The sequence below is a fragment of the Vicugna pacos genome, chromosome 15 (genome assembly GCF_048564905.1).
Source record: "Vicugna pacos chromosome 15, VicPac4, whole genome shotgun sequence".
Lineage (NCBI taxonomy): Eukaryota > Metazoa > Chordata > Mammalia > Artiodactyla > Camelidae > Vicugna > Vicugna pacos.
Window position 1 is genome coordinate 30,430,505 of NC_133001.1, and position 21,985 is coordinate 30,452,489.

At 38.6% G+C, this 21,985-nt stretch overlaps 1 protein-coding gene and 2 pseudogenes across 2 annotated transcripts in view; 2 read left to right on the plus strand and 1 right to left on the minus strand.

Annotated features, from left to right (window-relative positions):
* Positions 1–1,315: 1,315 nt before the first annotated feature.
* LOC140685811 (surfeit locus protein 2-like) lies at positions 1,316–2,075 on the plus strand (annotated as a pseudogene).
* A 7,432-nt stretch (positions 2,076–9,507) lies between these two features.
* On the minus strand, positions 9,508–10,220 carry LOC140685812 (SS18-like protein 2 pseudogene; annotated as a pseudogene).
* A 3,851-nt stretch (positions 10,221–14,071) lies between these two features.
* THADA (THADA armadillo repeat containing) overlaps positions 14,072–21,985 on the plus strand; it is a 285,411-nt gene continuing 277,497 nt past the window's right edge. For both annotated transcript variants that reach the window (XM_072937807.1, XM_072937808.1), the window contains exons 1-4: positions 14,072–14,181; positions 17,028–17,127; positions 17,438–17,532; positions 18,254–18,384. In XM_072937807.1, coding sequence (XP_072793908.1) covers positions 17,052–17,127; positions 17,438–17,532; positions 18,254–18,384 — 302 coding nt within the window. In that variant the 5' untranslated portion in view covers positions 14,072–14,181; positions 17,028–17,051. The remainder of the gene's footprint in view (positions 14,182–17,027; positions 17,128–17,437; positions 17,533–18,253; positions 18,385–21,985) is intronic.

A 21,985-nucleotide genomic window follows, 5' to 3' on the forward strand; every position in this document is an offset into this window, starting at 1 on the left:
TTTCCAAAGAAGAAATACAAATAGCCACAAAGGACATGAGAAGACGCTCAGTGTTGTTAGTCATTAGGAAAACACATGTCAAAACCACAAGATACCACTTCACACCCTCCAGGATGGCCATGAAAGACAGACAGATGGAAGAGCTGGCAGGTTGTAGGCAGGTGGGAACCCTCCCTGTTGGTGGAATGTAAAATCGTGTGTCTGTGCAGGTCAGCATGGCAGTCCTTCAAGAAGCAAAATACAGCAGCTGCGTGACCCCTGTTCCACTTGGGCATCTACCTAAGAGAACTGAAATCATTTTTCCACACAAAGACTGGTACATGGGCATTCACAGCAGCGTTACTCATAAGGTGGATACCACCACAGTGTCCATCAGGGCATGACCTGCAGATGCAGAGGACCAACAGTACTGCACCGTTTTGTACAAGGGACTTGCGTGTCCATGGATTTTGGTGTCTCTCTGTGGATACCTTGGGACAGCTGTACTTGGAACGTTGCTCAGCCGTAGAAAGGACTGAAGTACTGACTGGCGCTGCGATGTTGGAGGAACCTCAGTATTTTGCAGGTGAAAGAAACAGACACAAAAAACTACACACTGTATGATTCCTTTTCTGTGAAACGTCCACAGATGGAAAGTAGATCAGTGGTTGGCAGGGGTGGGTATGAGAATTAACCATATAAGTGCCAGAAATGTATGGAATGAGATTAGGACAGTAGTTGCACATCTTGATAAATTTACTAAAAGTCTTTGAAATGGACCCTTAAAATGAATAGATTTTACATTAAATAAGTTATTCCTCAATACATTTTTGAACAACGTAAGTTACAATTGACACCACAAAAATCAAGAATCATAAAAGATCACTACAAAAAATTATATGCCAACAAATTAAACATCCCAGAAGTGGATAAATTCCTACAAACATATAATCTCCCATGACAGAATCAGAAAATAATAGAAAATATGAAGAGATGAATCACTAGTAATGAAATTGAATCTAATCAAAAAACTCCCAACAAATAAGATCCAAGTTCAAACATCTTCACAGGTGAATTCTATCAAACATTTTAAAAAGAATAACTATCTTTCTGAAAATACTCCAAAAATTGAAGTGCAAGAAAAGCTTCCAACTCATTCTATGAAATCACTATCAACCTGATACCAAAACCAGACAAGGACATCATAACAAGAGAAAATTACAGGTCAACACCCCTTATGGACATAGATTCAAAAATCCTCAGCAAAATTTTAGCAAACTGAATTCAACAATATATTAAAAGGGGGCTCGGCTTCCAGCCCCGCGCCCGAGGAGCCATGGGCGAGCCGCCGCGGGACGTGCGGGCCTTCCCGCGAGCACCGGAGCCTGCGCCTGGAGCCCCGCGCAGGTGCGCTCCGACGGGCCCCGAGCTGCCCTGCCGCCTCCCCGAGCTCCAGGTCTACACCCGCGGCAAGAAGTACCGGCGGCTGATCCGCGCCTCCCCCGCCTTCGACTACGCGGAGTTCGAGCCGCACATAGTGCCCAGCACGAAGAACCCGCACCAGCTGTTGTGCAAACTCACCCTGCGGCACATCAGCAAGTCCCGAGCACGTGCTGGGGCACACCCAGGGCCGGCGGTACCCGGGGGCTCTGCAGAAATATGAGTGTCAGAAGCAGGGTGTGGAGTACGTGCCCGCCTGCCTCCTGCACAAAAGGAGGAGGAGGGAGGACCAGCTGGATGGGGGCGGGCCACCTCGCCCTAGAGAAGCCTTCTTGGAACCCCTGTCCAGTGATGATGGCGCAGCCCCAAGTGACACTGACGACAGCATGACAGACCTGTACCCACCCGAGCTGTTTACCAAAAAGGACCTGGCAGGGACTGAGCACGGGGACAGCACCAATGACTTTCAGACGCATAATGAGGATGAGACGCCAAGGTGCCTGAGAGAGAAGGCCCTTGGAGACAGAGCAGAGGGGGAAGTGGACCGGGAACTGGTCCTCAACCGCGGGAAGAAGCAGTCCAGCTCATTGAAAAAGAAGTTCAAGAGTCCTCACCGCAAACCTAAGCGCTTTAGCTCTTTCAAACAGTCGGGTTAATAAAAGTTTGCTGGAGAAAACACATCCGCGAGCCTTCTGAGAATCCTCCGGGTGTCTCCCGTGTTCTTCAAGCCGCCTGCCACGCGTCCCCAGATCTGCTAAGTCCACTCCTGGTTTGCCGCCCTCCAAAGCAGGGCTGGGGGTCTGTCCCACGGATGTCAGTGTCTCACCGCCACACCGAGGAAGCGGCAGCGACCCCGAGGGAAGAGTTCTGTCTGCATGTGGTCTTCGGTGAAGCCTAGAGGGAACACCTGGCTCACTGCGGCCCTGAGGAAAGCCCTGGCCAGGTTCCAACTGGCTGGACAACACCAGAGGTCACACTGCATACACCAAATGCCATTATTTATTTTGGTGTGTCTCCAAAAATCAAAATGTCTTCAAACTCAACTAAGATATAAAATACAACATAAAATGAGATTTATACCTAGTCCCCACATAAAGAAAAAAAAACCCAATATATTAAAAGGGTTATAAACCATGATCAATTAAAATTCATTCCAGGGATGCAAGAATGACTCAACATCCATAAATCAATCAACACGATCCACCATGTTAACAAAACAAAGAATAAAATTTATATGATTATCTTAATAGATATAAAAAAGGTTTTGACTAAATTTAATATCCGTTTGTGATTTTAAAAAAATAACTTTCCACAAAGTGTGTATAGAGGGAACATATTTCAAAATAATAAAAGTTATATCTGACAAACCCACAGTTAACATCACACTCAATGGTAAAATGCTGAAATCTTTCCAAGATCAGAAACAAGACAAGATGCCCATTCTTGCTACTTTTATTCAACATGGAATTTTAAGTCCTAGACACAGTAATCAGATGAGAAAAAGAGCTAAAAGGCAAACATATTGGAAAGGAAGAAGTAAAATTGTCACTATTTGCAGATGACATGATACTATAAATAGAAAACCCTAGAGACTGCACCAAAAACCTATTAGAACTAAAACATGGATTCAGTAAAACTGCAGTATACAAAGTAAATATACAGTAATCTGTTGCATTTATAGTCACTAATAACTCTCAGAAAGAGAAAATAAGAAAGCAATCCCATTTACAATTCAATCAAAAAGAACAAAATAATTTAGGATAAATTTAATCAAAAGGAGAAATACCTGTACTCTGCATATTATAATACATTGATGAAATGAATTGAAGATGACACAAATAAGTGGAAAGAGATTTAATACTGATGGACTGAAAGAATTAATATTGTTAACAGCATTCATACTAGCAGTCTACAGATTCAAAGCAGTATCTATCAAAGTACCAACTGCATTTTTTACTGAACTAAAACAAATATTACTAACATTTGTATGTAAGCACAAAAGACCCTGAAGAGCCATCATAAGAAAGAGGAAAGCTAGAGGAATCATGATTCCTGATTTTAATCTACTCTATAAAGCTATAGTAATCAAAACTGTGTGTTACCGGCATAAAAACATGCACATAAATCAACGAAACAGGATAGAAAACCCAGAAAGAAACCTATGCTTATGTGGCCAATTAATTTATGACAAAGGAGCTAAGAATACACACTACGGAAAAGACAGTCTCAACAATAAAGGGTATTGGAAAAACTGGAAAGCTACATTCAAAAGAATGAAACGGGACTGCTTTCCCACATCGTATATGAAATTAAACTCAAAATGGATTAAAGGCCTACATATAAGACCAGAAACCATAAAACGGTTAAAAGGAAACCTAGGTAGAATGCTCTAAGTCATTGGTCTTATCAGTTTTTTGGATCTATCTCCTCAGGAAGTGGTAACAAAAACAAAAATGGACAAACAGGACTACATCAAACCAAAAAGCCTTTGACAGTGAAGGAGATTATGAACAAAAGGAAAAGGCGGCCTAATGAGTAGGAGAAGATAGCTGCAAACAGTATCTCTGATAAGGAGTTAATGTACAAAATATATAAATAATTCACGCACTTGATATAAAAATATAAATAAATAAATAAATAAATAAATAAATAAATAAATAAATAAATAGGCACAGGCCCTGAACAGACTTTTTTTCCCCCAAGGAAGAAACAGATGGGCAACAGACACATAAAAAAGATGATAAACATCACTAATTATCAGGAATATGCAAATCAAAAAGCACAGGGAAATATCACCTCATGCCTGTTAGGACAGCTATTATCTAAAAGATGAAAGGGAACAAATGTTAGGAGTATGTGGAGAAAAGGGAACTCTCATGCACTGTTGGTAGGAGTGTAAATTGGTGCAGCCACTATGGAAACAGTATAGGGGTTCCTCAGGAAAAAAAGAAAGTAAAACTACCACGTGATCCTACATTTCCACTTCTAGATATTTAGCCAAAGAAATAAAGACACTAATACAAAAAGATATAGACACCCTTATGTTCACTGCATCATTATTTACTGTAGCCAAGATATGGAATCACCTTAAGTGTCCCTTGATACATGAATGAATATGAAGAAGCAGTATATATCTGTACAATGAAATATTACTCAGCCATAAAAAAGAATGAAGTAATGCCATTTGCGATACCATGAGTGAACCTAGAGGGTAGTATGCTAAGTGAAATAAGTTAAACAGGGAAAGACAAATGCCATATGATTTTACTCATATGTGGATTCTAAAATACAAGACAAATAAAACAAAACAGCAACAGCCTCATAGATACAGAAAACAAACTGGTGATCTCCAGAAGGGAGTGGTTTGTAGGTTTGGGCAAAATAGATGAAAGGGATTAAGAGGTACAAACTTTCAGTTATAAAATAAATAAGTCACAGCAATGTAATGTATAACATAGAGAATATAGGCAATAATATTATAAAAACTTTGTATAGTGACAGATGCTTACTAGACCTCATAATAACCAATTCAAAATGTATAAAAAAGTCAAATCATTATGTTATACAATTGGAACTAGCATAATGTTGTAGGTCAATTGTTCTTCAATAAAAAATAAAAAAGGAAAAAAGAAGATATAGAGTGCTGGATGGATTAAATAATGAGACACAACTATATGTTGCCTATCAGAGACTCACTTTAGTATTATGGACACACATAAGCTCAAATTGAAAGAAAGAAGAAAGATATTCCATGAAAGTGGAAGCCAAAAGAGAGTAAGGATAGCTATACTTAAATCAAAAAAAAAATATATATATATATAGACTTTAAGCTGAAAACATAAAAGAGAGATAAATAAGGTCATAATATAATCTTAAAGAGGCCTACTTATCAGGAAGATGTAACAATTATAAATATATATGCACTCAAGTTTGGAGCACCTAAATATAGTAAGTAAATATCAGCAGATCTGAAGGTTAACATAGACAACAATGCAGTATCAGTAGGTGACTTCATATCCCACTTTCTACAATAGATAGATCATCCAGATAGAAAATCAACAGGTAAAAGTTAGACTTGAATGATTCTTTAGACCAAATATGCCTAACAGAAATATACAAACATTTTCTCAAACAACAGCAGAACACACATTCATCTCAAGTCCACAAGGAAAATCCTCCAGGATAGATCATCTATAGGTCACCAGACAAATATTCGCAAATTTAAGAAGATTGAAAGCACGCTAAGTATTTTTTTCTAATCACAATTGTATGAAACTAAAAATCAATAACAGTAAGAGAGCTGGAAAAATAACCAATGAGTCAAAGAAAATATCAAAATGGAAAGGAAGAAATATTTTGGAACAAAATTGACAAATTTCAGCTAAATTAAGAAAAGAGAGAATACTCAAATAAAATAAAAAATGAAAGAAGAGACATTACAACTTATACTGAGTAAATTACAAGGGTCATAAGAGACTACTATCAGCAATTGTATGCCAATAAATTTGATAACCTAGAAGAAATGAATAAATTCTAGAAATGTAAATCCGACTAAGACTAAATCAAGAAGAAAGAAAATCTGAACAAACCAATAAGAAGTAAGCAGATTGAATTGATAGTCAAAATTCTCTCAACAAAGAAAAGCCAAGGACCAAATGGCTTCACTGGTGAATTTTACAAAACATTCAAGAACTAGTGCCCAGAGTACAGATTTTTCCTTTTGCCTCAGGCTCCAACATGGCCCAACACAGTACTGGTCCAGAGACTTTTTTTTAATTGTCACAACTAAGGGGTGCTACTGACATCTAGTGGGTGGTGACAAGGGATGCTGCTCAACATCCTATAATGCACAGGACAGCTTCACAACAAAAAATCATTGGTCCAAAATGTCAACGGTGATTAGTCAGCTAGGCGGGAGTGGAGTTCGAGGGAAAGAAAGACTCAAGAGTTTTTGCTTGCTTAGGGCACAAGCCGTGGTATAGAGGATTCAGGAGGAGAAGTTAGGCAGAAATGAGGCAAGAGACTGGAGTTGGAGGTAGGGCAACTGAATAGAGATATTTGTTTAAAGTCAGAACCTGAATCTCTGAAGGGAGTTTAGGATAGTCAGCAGGTACCTCTACTGTGGTCCTCTGACCTACCCAAACCTTCAGGACAATCCATTCCTCCTGCTTCAGAGACACTACAGCTCAACCAGCGAACAAGGAAGGCAATTTTTGGCCTTTTAAGTCCCATGTGATTTTTCTGAAACTCATTGGCAGAGGAATAGTTTTGTGCATTTAAAATATTTAGGCCCTAAAGAGCTCAAGGTATAAAGTTCATTGTCATGCTATAATTTACAGGCTGGAATAACTGGCAAGTCCAAGTACTTTACTCTGAGGTGAAATAAAGATTCCATGGGAATGCTCCAAATGGACAGGAACAGAACCAGCATCAGCAAGCAGCATATCCCTGCTTGGAGAGGCAGCCTTCCTTTCCAACAGCTGAGACCACTTACAGGCCTCAGGACAGAGATAAAGCCCCATCAATCATTCTTGGGAAGAGCTGAAGGGATCCACAGTCCATCACAGTTGAATGCCAAAGTAATCTCCTGCTGCTTCAGTGATGTTTGCTGGTCAAGTTTCTCTAGAACTGTTCCTGGGTGACTTTTCTTTTCTTCTTCAATTTTTACATTTGTAGAAAGTGAATTCACTTCACTCTAAATATTTTCAACCTTCTTTATGGTCATCAATAAATGGCAAGGATTTTTCTTTGTTGTTTAAGTTTATGGGATACATTTTCTGACTACAAGATAATTTTCTACTTCCTGTTTTTTTAAACATTTATTCTTTAATTCTGAACCCACAGGTACCTCTGAAGGTAGCAATGTCCAACATCATGTCCCTAGACCATGGCACAGTACCCAGAACATAGTACGGGTCTACAGTGTGGATGCTGTGATGTGCTGCCCAGATCTCCACTTCAGGACCAATTCATTTATTCCTCCCTGCCCCAGATGCGCTAATCTCAGCTGCTACAGCTCACTGCCTGATCAGTAACTAGCTGAAGGACAGAAGGACAGAGGCTCTGTCCCTTGCCAAGCCAACTTCAGAGCTCTCAGTAGGACTGGCTAAGGCAGAGGCTCTGTAGCGAAATCATCCCAGTTCAATCCTTTCTAACCAGTTCTGTTTACCTCAAGCCCTTACAAGGGTGGTTCTCAAGAATACTCCGCAGCAACCCTCCTTTATGCAAATCTCTGCCTAGAATCTGTTTCCTGGGGAACCGACTTAAGACAAGCTTAATAAATATTTGTTGAATAAATGGATGAAGGGGCTCTTCCATTGTAAACTATGAGGTTCCTCACCCTGAGCAGAAATAACTGTGGAAAACCTCTGACCTTAATTTGTAGACTTAACATTTTATTTTGTCATCTCAGGCCCTAAAAGTCAGAGCTCACACTCAGATCATTCACTTAGCCTCTGGGTCATGCGTGACTTTTCTATGATGATAGTATCAATACTCAGATGCTTTAGTTGTATTGCCATTTGGCCACCAGATGGCAGAGGTGACACTTGGAAAACCATTCTTTCTGGCTCTGGGTCACCTACTCCAGGATTTAACATTAAACCCAAATTATCCATTTAGTACCATTAATTCCCAAGACCTTGTTATTATAGCATTGTTTCATGTTGTAGGAAAGTGGCAATGACACAACTGGCCTCATTTGCATATAAAAGGAAAGTGTGTAATATAATGGTTAGAGCCCTAGACTAAAAATCAGAACCAAGGCACACTAGCAATTTGTTCCATTTTAATATTTCTCCATCAGTAAAATGAGAATCCCAGCCCTGCCTGCTTCCCAGATCTGTGTTTGAGGAATAAATGAGAATGACTGGGGCTAAGGGAAGGGGTCTGGTTGAAGGGATTACATCTATTTCTCCCTAGTCCAGGAGAGCTCTGGGCCTAGGGGCCAGGATGGAGTCCTGCAGGTGGAGGGACTTTGCCTGGCTTCCAGAGTGATGGGCTAGTATAAGCCTAACTCCTGGGCTGGCAGTTATTCCTCCTCTTGTGGGGCCCTCTAAGGTATGTTCCCCTTCTTAGAACAGCACAAAGGTTTCCTGAATGCTGTGGTACAGCCAGCATGGTTTATTTTTTTCTGAGAATCCTCAACCTTGCCCTTCTGGCTTGTGCGTGCTACCAGACCAGGAAGAGGTGCCAGGTATGGACAAATTTTTCAAAACTGCTATGGGATGGTCCCCTCACTGCCTGAATTCACCCATTCCCAAACCAAAGTCTGGGCACAGGCAGAGGCTAGCGCCAGCCAAACCAGAAGAGTCTTGTCCAAGCTGAGATGTGCCTGGCTAGATCTCCCCCAGATCACAGCTGATGGCCAGGCCCTGCAGCAGGGGAACCACCTGCAACCGTAAGGCTGTGATAAAAAATGCACATGTGTCAAGGGGATGCCACAGGACTCCATAGAGTGCGCTACTTAGGCCCTGAAGAAACACGACTTAGAGGATGGCACTACAGCCCATGAACGGAAGGAGTTTGCTAAGAAGTACACCCACGCCTGACGCTGCATCAAGTGGAGGAAGTAAGTGAAACATCACACAATTTGGATACATCAGTTTCAAGATGTTGTTTTAACCAATCTGTGGGGCAGTTGAGAAAATATTTGTATGTTTCTGTTCTAGCAGAGAGCACAGCACAGTGCATGAAAGAACAGGGCTATCAGGGAATACTGAGACGGTCCCACAAGTTGGAGCATGGTGTATGGGGAAGGAAAAGAGAACTCACATGGAAGACAGCCACTATGTGCTCTTAAGTAGGGAAGGGATAGGATCAGAATTCTTTGGGAAGAAAAACTTTGAAGAACATCTAAAATGTTCCTTACTCATAATAAACCTGTTTGTTTTTAGAGGAAATCTGCTTAACTATTAAAATAAATATTTACATTGAGAATACTTAATTGAATTGCTTTTTTCACATTTTCTAAAGGGTCACAGAAGTTTCATTTATGTTTTAAGCAGTTGAGTTGGTAAAGATCCTGTCTCTCTACTCCATAGGAAATGAATTACATTCAATTACACCTCCCAACAGCCAACTGGAAGATTATTCCATTGCTTCTGAAGCACTGGTTGGGTTGGCATCTGTGATGGTAGCCAAATAAATGAGATTTCTATGTAACACATGCTGGTACTGGGTGCACTCATTTGCCAGGCCTTAGTGTTCTGATACTCCACAACATAGTGGATCAGTTAAATCACTCATACTCTCCTCCAGGACCCACTAGGTCATTTTGATTGACTTCTGCCCTGCCACTCAGCCAGTCTGGTATGAAGGCTACCAATGTCCCAGGAAGCTAGGTTGGAAGCCAGTCTCAGGCCCCAAGGATCCCTATGCATCTAGTAAACCTAGTTTTATGTTTAAATTCTGTGGCTGTCTTCTATGAAAATGTGTATCACTAAAAAGCAAACAAGTTTGTAAGAACACATGAGCATTAGTGTTTCCCTAAGAGGTACCTGGAAATTATAATCAATCAACTCTTAAATAAATCATTCCTTAGGTGTAAACCATTAGTCATTTTAAGTATCAAGAGAAATCTGCAGACGTGTTGTAGATCTGTGGTAGCTAGTCTCCAAAATGGACCCCCAATTATACTAGCCTCCTAGTATGTATGGGTTGGTGTAGTCCCTTCTCACAATAAATAGGGCTGACCTTTGTAATCAATAGGATATTGTTGAGATGTGTGTGACTTGTGTGGCTAGGCCATAAAAACCACTGAAGCTTCTACCTTGCTCTCTCTGGGGAAGGCCAGCCACCATGCTGTGAGAATGCTCAAGCAGCTTGGGGAAGAGGCCCACTTAGGGAGGAACTGAGGCTTCCGTCAACAATGAGCACCACTGAGTTAAGTCATCTTGGAGATGGATCCTTCAGCCCTAGCTAAGCCTCTGGATGACTGCAACCTTATGATAGACCCCTGGCCAGAAGCACTGAGACAAGCAACTGTTGAATTTCTGACTCATAGAAACTGAGCTAATAAATGTTTTTAGTGTTTTAGGCATTAGGTTTTGGGATCATTTATTATGCATCAATAGATAAATAATAGAAGTACTATGCTTTCATTCATTGACTTGGGGACAAACATATTAAATAACATTTTATATTAACAAACAACAAAATATAATCTTGTATTAATAAACAATAAAATATTCACATTCATAGCTCTAGTTTTGGACTGCATTTTAGACATAAAACTATTAAACAGGGCTTTTTATGAGGGATTCCTTAGTTATGTAAATTAGCATGCATTGCTGGCAGATTACCATAAATTATGCTTTTTTAGGATGTAAGGGTGACTATGCGACTGACAGACTCTATTACACTTTTCAGTTATTGAAAAACAATACCTATAGGAGATACTTTCTGATTGGGCTTGAAGTTTATGAACAAGTATTAAATGAACAGGCATTGAAGTCTTTTTTGGTGGTTTTCAAAAGGTCAAATTTTAATTATTCAAATGTCCTTCCAAATGTAAAAAATTTAAAAAACCATTATGCATGAAAGTGTGCCATTAGATAACCATAAAAATACCCTTCCCTGAGGGGAAAATGCTGCTTTACCAGGTACATATTTACAAAGTTAAACTATACTGAATAAAACATGGATATACTGATCACTTTTCATGATTTTATGTAGTCTATTTTTACAGTAAGATGTCAGTTAAATGTTTCCTCCTACACTTTCATATATTAAGGATTACTGATTCTTTAAAAAATTCCCTTGGGATACATTTTTAGAAATAAAATACATAAGCACTACAAAAAAGGTTCATGGCCCAAATTCATGCTGTGTTCTGAAAAACCCCTAGCAGAGAATTTAATTTAAAGTGGTCTCAAGTTGGTAGTGCCAGGTGACTACAAAAACAAAAGGCTCTTTTCCAAACATGTTACTGCTTCAATCTTTAAAATCTTAACTTTAATCTTGCCTCTATTTCCCCTAGGAGTTAACCACTCCATTTATTTGCCCCTTATATACTAGAAGTACTGGAGTGATCTCTGCTTAATCTTGTCATTGTCAATTCCTTTCCTCCCTGTCTCTTTTAAACCCATTCAAATCCACTCCAAGCAAACTTCTGCCCCTATCACTCTATGAATGGCAACTTAATCCTTCCAGTTGCTCAGGCCAGAAATCTTGAAATCATCTTTGACTCCTCTTTTCCTCATACCCCATATTCTATCCTTCAGAAAAATCCCATTGGCTTACTTCCAAATCATATCCTGAATCTGTCCACTCTTCACATGTTCCGCTGCTACCATCTTGGTCTGTGCCACCAGCATCTTGCTTGCTTAGTTTACAGCAACAACCTCCTCACTCACTGGTCTTCCCACTTCCACTAAAGTCTAGTCTCAACAATGTAGCTTCAGTGATTTTTTTTGAATTATAAATTAATCCTATCACTCTTCAGCTCAAAATGACTTTCCATTTCCCTTAGAGTCAAAGTCCTTGTAAGGCTTTACATTACTGAAACTCCCTTGCCTCATTCCCTATTACCTATCCCTTTGCTCACTTGGCTCCAACCTCACTGGCCTCGTTGTTGTTCTTCTACACCAAGCTCCTGCCCTAACACCTTTGCACTGGCTGTTCCCTCCACATGGAATACTTTTCCTCAGGGTATCTACATCTCTTGCAAATCTTTACTCAAGGAAGCTTACCCTGACCACCTTATTTAAAATGGTAACAGATCTCCCCTCCACTCCACTCTCATCTTCTAGTTCCCCTAGTTTTTCTACAGCAATTACCACCTTTTCATATAGATGTTTGTTGTGTTTCCCTCCTAGCTCATGCCCTAATTGAGTGCAGTGAAGAGTCACAATGTCTGCCCCTTACTTTCAAATGGCTCGGGAAAATTTAAAAATGATTGAAATCCACTGATTGTTTTCAGTAGGCCTGAAATAACATATATTAAAAAAAGGAAAACCCTTAAAAAATGATGTTAAAAAACCAAAATTCAACCAAGTAAATTTGAAGATCTAACTGACTTTTTTCAATGATTCATAAACCAAGCAGCATCCCATCTAGTAAACAGAAAGGCACCCCTTCAGTGGTACAAAATGGAAAGCTTTTCTAGAAATGGGGGCAGGACAAGGAGGTTATGAACAAGAGAAAAGAAAGGATTGTTACAGGTAAGGTTACCTCTCCAGTGCTGACCAAGAAATTCCACTCCTGAGAGAGGCTGAAACTACAATTAAGTCTTGGTTTGCTGACCTGAGGGGGGGGCGGGCAGGGAGGTTAGTGGCTCCACCCTGGGCCTGTTGTTTCTTTTCTTCTTCTTGTCTATCTCTTTTTAAAAATAACAATGGTTAAGACGGTAAAATTTGTTATTTGCATTTTACCACAATTAAAAAAAATAAGAACACATAGCTCCTGTAGAGTAACAAATATTTCAAGAAATTTTCTTTCAGTTATACATGTGTGAGCAGTTACATGTAGCCGGTTTAAGGTACAATGTATTTCTTACTATCAGTCCAGGTCAAAAATATTGGAAAAAAAGTTGCTACAGAGAAAGTTCTGCATACACTCATCAGCTGAGATGTACAAGTAAGTTCAAAGCTGCACTGTTAGAGCAAAAGCTGGAAAAAATCCAAATCTCTAGAGGAGTAGAATGGATAAATATGTCATGCTAAACAATAGAATACTATACAACAGTAAATGAAAAACTACATGAATTTTTTCTGAGGATGCCAGAAGCAATGCTGAAAGAAGCAAAGACATCGAGAAAACAAACGATTCCATAAATAAAGCTCAAAATCAAACAAAATAAGGTATGTTTGGTGACACATACACATACGATAAAACTACAAAGAAAAACAAGGGAAGGTGAGATAAAATTCAGAAAAGTGAAGATTAAAAACTTCAATTCATTCTTGACTAAAGGTTTGGTGAACTGGAATGTCTCTCAGTATTTCCCAAATTAATTGCATTTGAACATAGCCTACTGCCTATTTCCTGATCTTACCCCCTTCTCCTAGCTCTTGGTGCAGAAGTTGGCACCTACTTATTTATGTATTTTTAAAAGACTGAACCTAAAAAACAAAAACAAACCGATCTGATAAATGAATTATCTGCGTGATATACACGTCCCAGAGGATAACTTCCAAGGCTAGCACCTGGCAATGCTTCAACAATAGCGCTTATTTACTGCTGAATGAATACATGCACTGTGGCGTAAGTTAGTTCACTTTAGTACTTCTTAACTTGGTCAAAATTCTTACTGTGGCTTTGGTTGAATGCCCGTCCCCTTCCCTACCCCATCTCACAGACTCTAAAGTCGTTAGGCTCCTGGTTCCAGGCCCGGAGTCAGTTTTCTCCTCGTCTTTGCGCTGAGGAAGCTGAGTGGAGAAGGGTGGAACGTCTGGGTTGAGGTAAAAATGCTTCCCAGGCACTCAGGGCTGTGAAGCCCACAGTCTAAGCTGCCCTATGAGGATGGAGGCGGGTGGCGTTCGCCCCAGGGATGGAGGTGAAGGACCGCGGACTCTTTCAAAGTAGGGTCTGACCAAATTCATTAACACCGGTTCCCCGGTGACATCACGACCTCCCTGGACTCCTGATTGGAGGAACTTATTAGCTCAATTCTCGCGATGATTCCTCCTCCAGGTCCTCTTCACCCTGACCCGGTAGTGGACTACAGACACGCTGTGAGCCACGGAGACACCGTAGACCTAGACCAGCTTCCGGGGCTCAGCGTGACGGCTGCGACTCTTCTCAGACGCTCACGGGCACGAGGTTTGGCTCTCAGGCGTCCTGTTTGCCGGAACCGCGGTGGCGCCCGACTCTCCACCGCTCGGCTCCGCCACTTTGCTAGGGTCGCCCGGCGACATACCTAATCCCGTCCTTTAGTTAGCGCGAGAATTTGGCGGTCGCGAACCTGTTTTTCGGTCGCTTAGGTCTCCATGGAGATAGCATCTTAACCACTTTTTTTTTTCACCTATCATTCCCCAGACTCCACGTGTTTGAATGTTTGTAGGAGTCAGCTAGAAAGGTGTAGTTGGGAGTAGAGCAGCAGTCAGAAGGTCAGGAGTATAATTTGCTGAGCATCTCTGGGCATGTCAGCAGTGCCTTAGGGTGGGCACGGGATTTCCCGTTATTGGGAGGCCAGATTCTTCAGGCATCCATTGAGCACGCATAAGCACCCAAACCTCTTTCTGTGCAGTGTTGAGGGTTCCAAGATCAAAGCCTGCTGCAAACTTGCTCGCCATTCACCAGAGAATAGTATCCCCAGTTGTCTGTCCCTATCCCTTCTAAACTTTGTTTGTTGATGATCACTAGGAAATGAGTCCCAGTAATATCCCCCTTGATCTAGTCATGTCACTTTTCAAATTCTTACCTTGTCAATGCCTTTTTAGCTGTGTCCATCTTTATTGCCATTTTCTGTTAAGTGACTTTTCACATTTCATTGCTGTATTGATTTCTTTGCAAAGGGACCTTAGGTTCTTCAGTGTCGGGACTGGCTTGTCACTTGGCTATAGAATGTACTTAAGATGACAAGTTGTCCAGTTTTCTGCCATTAAAGGCATACATTCCTTTTTGAACATCTCTGACAAGTGGTTGTTAATTAGCTGATTTGTTTATTCATCAGGCACTTACTAAGCCACCTAATATATGCCAGGTACTGTTTTGAGAATTGAGAATTAAAACAGTACACAAAACAGATGAAAGTTTCTGCCTTCACGGATTTTATCACTAGGGAAGATAGACAATATACAAATAAACAAGTTATTGTAATTTCAGGTAGTAGTAAGTGCTATGAAGAAAATGAAGTAATAGAAATGGTCTGTTTGTGAGTAGGAGTCGTGGCATTTTAGACAGAGTTGTCATGGAAGGCTTCTTGGAGGAGGTAATATTTGAGAGGAGACCTGAATGATGAGGAATCAGCCTTGCAAAGATTTGGTGGAATAAGCATGACAGGCAGAGGTATCAGCAAGTGTGAGGTCCCTTAGATGGAGGTAAGAGCACCAGGGAGTGCGAAGCCCCTGAGATACTGAAGAGAAGATTAATTTGAGATGAACTGCAGAGGAAGGTAGGGCCAGATTATTTAGGGCCCTGAAGACCAAAGTCTCAGGTTTGAATTTTATTCTAAGTGTAAATAGAAGCCCTTGGAATGTTTTAAGCAAGAGAATGATTAGATTTGAAGAAAATTGCTTTGATGACTGTGAAAGGAAGCAAGTTTGGAGACCAGTTGGGAGGTTACTGCAGGAGTCCTGGTGAAAAGGTTTCATTCAGTTTCTGTTTGGATATTCCCAGTGCTGGAAAATTCTTTGAAAGGCAGCCCATTCTATAATTGGACCAATGAGTTTTTCCTTTGTATTGAGCTGAAATCAGCCTCCCTGAAGCTTGCACTGACTTTTCCTAATTCTGTAGGCATCTACAAATTCTATAGCCATCTGAGACAGAATGTACCTTTTCCTCTTCTCTCCGAAGCAGTCCTCTGACAACAGCAGCTCTTTTGCTCCTTAAGATGTGGCCACCAGCACAGCACCTAGTGTTCTGCATGTCCCCTGCCCTGTGAAGATGACCAAAGGGTTAGGCATTCCCTTGATCTAGCTGACTTCTAATGTGGTTTCTAGCAGTCCTGTTGTGCTGTTGGCTCACGTAATACTCAAACTTTTCAAATCACATTTTGCCTCCCCTCGTCTCCCCATCCTATATTTCTAGGTTATATTTTTCTAATCTAAATGTAGCACTGTACATTTATTTCTATTTCATCTTGGTAAGTTTATTCCAATTTATTGAGCTGTTTTTTTTAATCCTGATTCCATCATCCACCATATCCTTCCAGCTTTGTGTCTTTTATAAATTCGCTGTGTTATGTCCTCTAATGTCTACATTACAAACTCTACTAAAAATGCTAACTACCAAGAGCCCTGTGTGGCATTTCCTTAGTGACTTGTCTATAGATTGCACTGTACTATTAGTGTGTATTCTTTGAGTACACGTGTTCAGTTCATTATGAACCTTGTTAGCTAAAACAAACTCTGTTAACTAAAAAGAACTCACAAGGATAGTATGTGAACGTTTATCACATACTTTGCAGGAATCAAGATACAATATGTTATGATGCCTCCTGATTTGTCAGTCTAAGAAGTCACTGAGGTTAGGTAGGCCCAGTTTATTTTTGAAAAACTATGCTGGTTTCTTTGTTATTACTAAAATGAATCTTTGCTGTATTTTAAAATATAAATATCCCCCCAAAAGAAAACCTAAAAATTAAGTAAAATAAATACAATATAAAAACTGAGTAATAGTAGGTAAAAGTAACTTTAGACAGTAATAAACTCTTCTTGAGCTTAAAAAAAAGTTTTTCGAAGCAGAAATCCTTAGACCAGTAGTTCTCAACCTGTGGCAGCTTTGCTCCCCAGGGGACATCTGGCAATATCTGGAGACATTTTTTGGTTGTCACAACTTAGAGGAGGTTGCTGTTGGCATCTAGTGAATAGGGGCCAAGGATGGGTTAAATATCCTACAATGCCCAGGACAACACCCTACAGCAAAGAATTATTCGGCCCAAAATGTCAGTAGTACTGAGGTCAGTAGTGCATTAGACAATATTTTAAAACTCTTCTTTCTTGTAGTGACTACTGTTAAATCTACTTAAAATGGGTGTAAAGAAGAAGAAACAAACACAAGTTACTTCGTTGACCATTTGTCATCCGGACCTTGAAACTTTGAGATGTAAGTGATTTCTGACTTCATTTGTTGATTTCTTTTCTAGGTTGCAAACAAGAGTATTTTTATCTCTAGGACTCTGTATCACGTAATGTTCAAACTCTTGCTATTGAATTATTCCATGTTCTTTACATTGAGCTTTGAATGTAAAATGATTTTCTTAAATGTCTATCTACTCCTATCTTTAGACCAAGTTCTGCCAAGTTTGTTTATTTTGTTTATAAATATTTACATTTTATAGAATATATAACAAAGGCAAATTCATGTCCATATATTATTAAGTCACTGAAGAGATCTTTGTGTGTGTGTTATGTAGCTTTGGCTGATGTGGAAGGGAAAAATCTAGCTTCTTTGCTATTACGTTGTGTGCAACTCACCGATGGAGTGTCACAGATCCATTATGTTAAACAGGTAAGGCTGATTTGATATTTGTTGATGCATCTTGAAGATTATCATGCTATTATGGACTTTTAAAGTTAGCTGACAATTTTTGGCTCCCAATTACTTAATATCAATGTATCTTTAAAGAAAAGGGTTTTGTTTTTTTGGTTCATTGTGTGATAACTTTTTATTCAGAGTAATGATAGAAACTATATTCAGGCTCCTGCCACCACTGAAACTGTAAATAGATAGGTTAATGAGGTAATTGTGCATACCTTTTTTGTGGTGATAAATTTAAAAAAATTATTCCTGTTAATCAAAACTTTTTAGCAGGAACATCAAAAAGTTAACTTAAAATGTAAAGACTTATCTCAAGGGGCAGCATTAAAAAAAGAAAGTAAAGACTATCCTTACTAGCATTTCAGTATTAGGATTTACTATTTGAACCTGCATAATAGTTTTTTGGAAATCAATTAAATGTATTGTAGTGCTACAGAATTCCTGTACCTTAAGCCATTAACATGTCTGTAGTTCTTAATGAAGATGGGTCTGGAGGGTAAAGTGGGAGTTGGGGGCATGGCTTTAAAAAATTAATAAATACTGAAATAGGTATTTATCAGTACCCTTAACAATGCAGTGTAAAAATATTTCACATTATAATTGAGACTGAGAAGAGTATTTGAATCGATGTTACTTTGCTATATTTTATATCAGAAAAAATTACTATGACTTTGAATTTTTTGGATTATAGATTGTGCCCTTACTGGAGAAGGCAAATAAAAATGGCATGTGTGATCCCACTGTTCGAAGCTGTTTGGATATTTTAGCAGGCATTTATCTTTCTTTGAATCTGAAGAATCCTTTGAAGAAAGTCTTGGCAAGGTAAGGAAAAAAAGAAAGAGAAGTTAGGCAATTAAATGTTTAGTTTGACCAAAAGTAACCAATAGTTAAGGTTTCTTCTGTGGTTTGGTAAAACTGAACTGAAATATATCACTTAACAATTTCATTCACATGGTTTCACTTTGTTTTGTTTATTTATTTATTTATTTATCACAACTCTGTAAAAATATAAAAAGCCTTCTCAGGTAATGGGCCTTTAAAAATCAGGCTGTGGGCTGTAGTTTGCTGACACCTGATTTAGTCTAGCTGCATTCAATACAATTATTGGTTAAATTTAAATCTGTCATCCTGCTGTTTTTCCTCTATTTGTCCCCTCTGTTCTTGATTTAAACACATTTCTAATTACACAGGTAGTATAGGAATATATGCTTGATGTAAAAACTTCAAGCAATGTAGAAGTACACAATATAGAAGTACGCTATTTCTGATCTGTCTTATTTTTCTTAGCAAAGATTATCACTTAACATTTTGATGTCTCTTTCTAGACCTTTTCTTTGGGTCTAGTGTGTGTGTTATATTTTAGTTTTTATTTTTTTATATTAATGGAATTATGCTCTACATATTTCTCCATAGCTTGTTTTTTCACTAAATAATGTCTTAGAGATATTTCATGTCAGTGTAGTCCTTATTCTTTTTTTTTTTTAAATTATGGTTTAAAAGAACACATAACATAAAATTTACCATCTTAATCTTTTTTGAGTGCTCAGTTCAGTAGTGTTAAGTATATTCACGTTGTTGTGCTGTGGGTCTCTAGAACTTTTTCATCTTACAAAACTGAAACTCTGTACCCTTAAATAACAATTCTTTATTTCCTCCTCCCTTTGGCTCTTGGCAGCAACCATTCTGCTTTCTGTTTCTATGATTTTGATTGCTTTGTATACCTTGTATAAGTAGAATATTTGTATTTATCATTTAGACTGACTTAATTTCCTCAGGGTTCATCCATGTCGTAGCATGTGATAGGATTTCCTTCCTTTTCAAGGCTGAATAATACTCCATTGTATGTATATACCATATTGTGTTCATCCATTCATCTGTTGATAAAATATTTGGGTTGCTTCTGCTTCTTGGCTATTGTGAGTAGTGCTGCTATGAACGTGGTATGCAAATCTCTCTTTGAGATCCTGCTTTCAGCTCCTTTGGATATATACCCAGAGGTGGGATTGCTGGATCATATGGTAGTTCTGTTTTTAATTTTCTGAGGAATTTCCCTGCATTTTTCCATATGGCTGCACCATTTTACATTTCCACCCAAAGTCTTCATTCTAACAGCCGTAGATATTCCATAATAAAGATGTACCAAAATTTATATGTGCCATATTACACAATATTTAATTGCTTCTCCACTGATAGTTTGTTTTTAAGTTTTCATTATTTCAACAGTGTTGCAATGATAACCAATGATAGCAATGATAATTATGTATATAATTGAATATATGTATTCCTCTGAAATGAATTCCTAGAAGTAGAATTTCTTGACCAAATTTATGCCTATCAAAATGTTTGATAAATACTGCTAAATTGTATTCCCCTCTAAATGATTCCAGTTTATACTTCCAACAGTGAATAAGAGTGCCTTTTTCTTCATATCTTTCCAACACTGAATAAAGTTAATCTTTAAATCTTTTAAAATCTGATAGGTGAAAAATAGTATTATGTTATAATTTGCATTTTCCAGATTACTAGTGAGATTGAACATTTTTTAATGTGTGGATTTTGACTGTTTTACTTTTTTTGTGTTTACACATTTTTGTTTGTTTTCTTGTCAGAATTTCTTTTTTTCTTTTTTTTCTTTTTAGTAAGTGTATTTATTGTGTCATAAAGCAAATGATGAAATCCTGGCCAGTTCCAGGGTTTTGGTGAAGTGGTCAACAATGTCATCAAAGATCCTGATGTTTTCCATCTTTTTTTTCCCATTGTGTTGGCCCTGTCTTCCCTGAGAGTTACAAGGGGCTGTGGCAATTACAGACACCTTACATATAGACTGTATTGCATCCAAAAGACAAAAAAAGAAAAAAAAGAAAAAAAAAGAAAAGAAAAGAAAAAGAAAATTTCTTCTTTTGTATTTCTTTTTATTGGAAAGAAAAACATTTTGTGGACGGTCCCAAGGGACTTTTCATTGAAGGCCCTGTCAATTTTCATTGTCAAGATTGGACCATATGCACTCTCTCTGGTTGTGACAAATGGCTGGGAAGGAGAGGTCTCACTCTTTTAGCCTCTTTAGTGGGAAGTGGACTTTGCCAGCAAAGAAGGGGAATACCTGCAAGATGGCAGCCAACCACAGAATGTCTTTTTGATTTATAAGAACCCCATATAGATTGTGTGCCAAATATAGTGCTTTATTTTGTTATTTGTTTTTAAACTTTCTTCATGGTGTTTGCTTTATAAAATTAAAAAAAATTTGTAATCCAACCTAATATTTTCCTTTGTATAGATTTCTGAGTTTCAGCTTATATGTATTTTCTCTAATATAAGATTATATAAAATTACTTCTCTTTTCTTAGAATACTTTTTTGTTTGTTTAACTTTTAAATCTATCTGGAATTAAGTTTGTAGTGTGAGGTAGAGATCCAAGTTAGTTTTCTTTTCTGTATGGGGAGCCACTTACCCCCAAACTGCTGAATAGTCCATTTTTTCCCCACATAGTTGAAATGCCATCTTATTATGCTCTTTGTTTTTGTATAAACACAAGTTTAATTTTAGACTTGAGTCTATTTGTGTATACCCCAGCATCCACACTTTTATTCAGTGTAGTTTGATAATGTGGTTTAATTATGTACTAGAACAAATCATCCCTCTACTGACTCTTCTTTTTCAAAATATTCCTATTTTTGAATTTTTTTTCCTCCCAGAAAAGCTTTAGAACTATTGAGTCAAATTTAAAAAAAATGCCTACTGGTTTTGATTTAGATTAGCTGAGGTAAAATTGGCATTACGTTTAATTTATCCTTTCAGTAAATTTTTATTATCATCTACCATGTGTCAAGTATTCTTCTAGGCATTGGGGATACAGTGAATAAAGCACTCTAGAAAGGAGGTTCCTTCTAAGGGGAAGATAGAAAATAGACAAATAAGCAAAATATATAGGAATTAGAGGGCATGAGTGTTACGGAGAAAAATAAAGCAGAGAAGTGGCAAAGGGAGCACCAAGGGTAGGGTGAGGTTGTAGTTTAAAATATAGTAGTTATCTCAGATATCTTAATGTCATTGATAGAGGGAATGTTTGAGGTAGACCTGAAAGGGGTGAAGAAATGATTATTGCGTATATTTGAGGGAAGAGGGTTCCAGATGGAGGAAATAATAAGAACAAAGACTTTGACATGTTGTTGGACCAGAAGAGGGCTGTGTAGCTAGAGCTGCGTGAACAAGGATCAAGATGAGACCAGAGAAATAATGGTGGGACCAGATGTGTAGGGGCTTGTAAGTCATTGAAAGCTCTTTGGCTACTGCTTAGACTGAAAGGGACATTGTTGAACGATTTTAGACAGAGGAATAACCTGGTGTTTTAGTACTATCACTCTGGCTGCTCTGTTGAGGGTAGTCTGGGGGATGGGAGGGAGGCAAGATGGAAGCAGGGGACCAG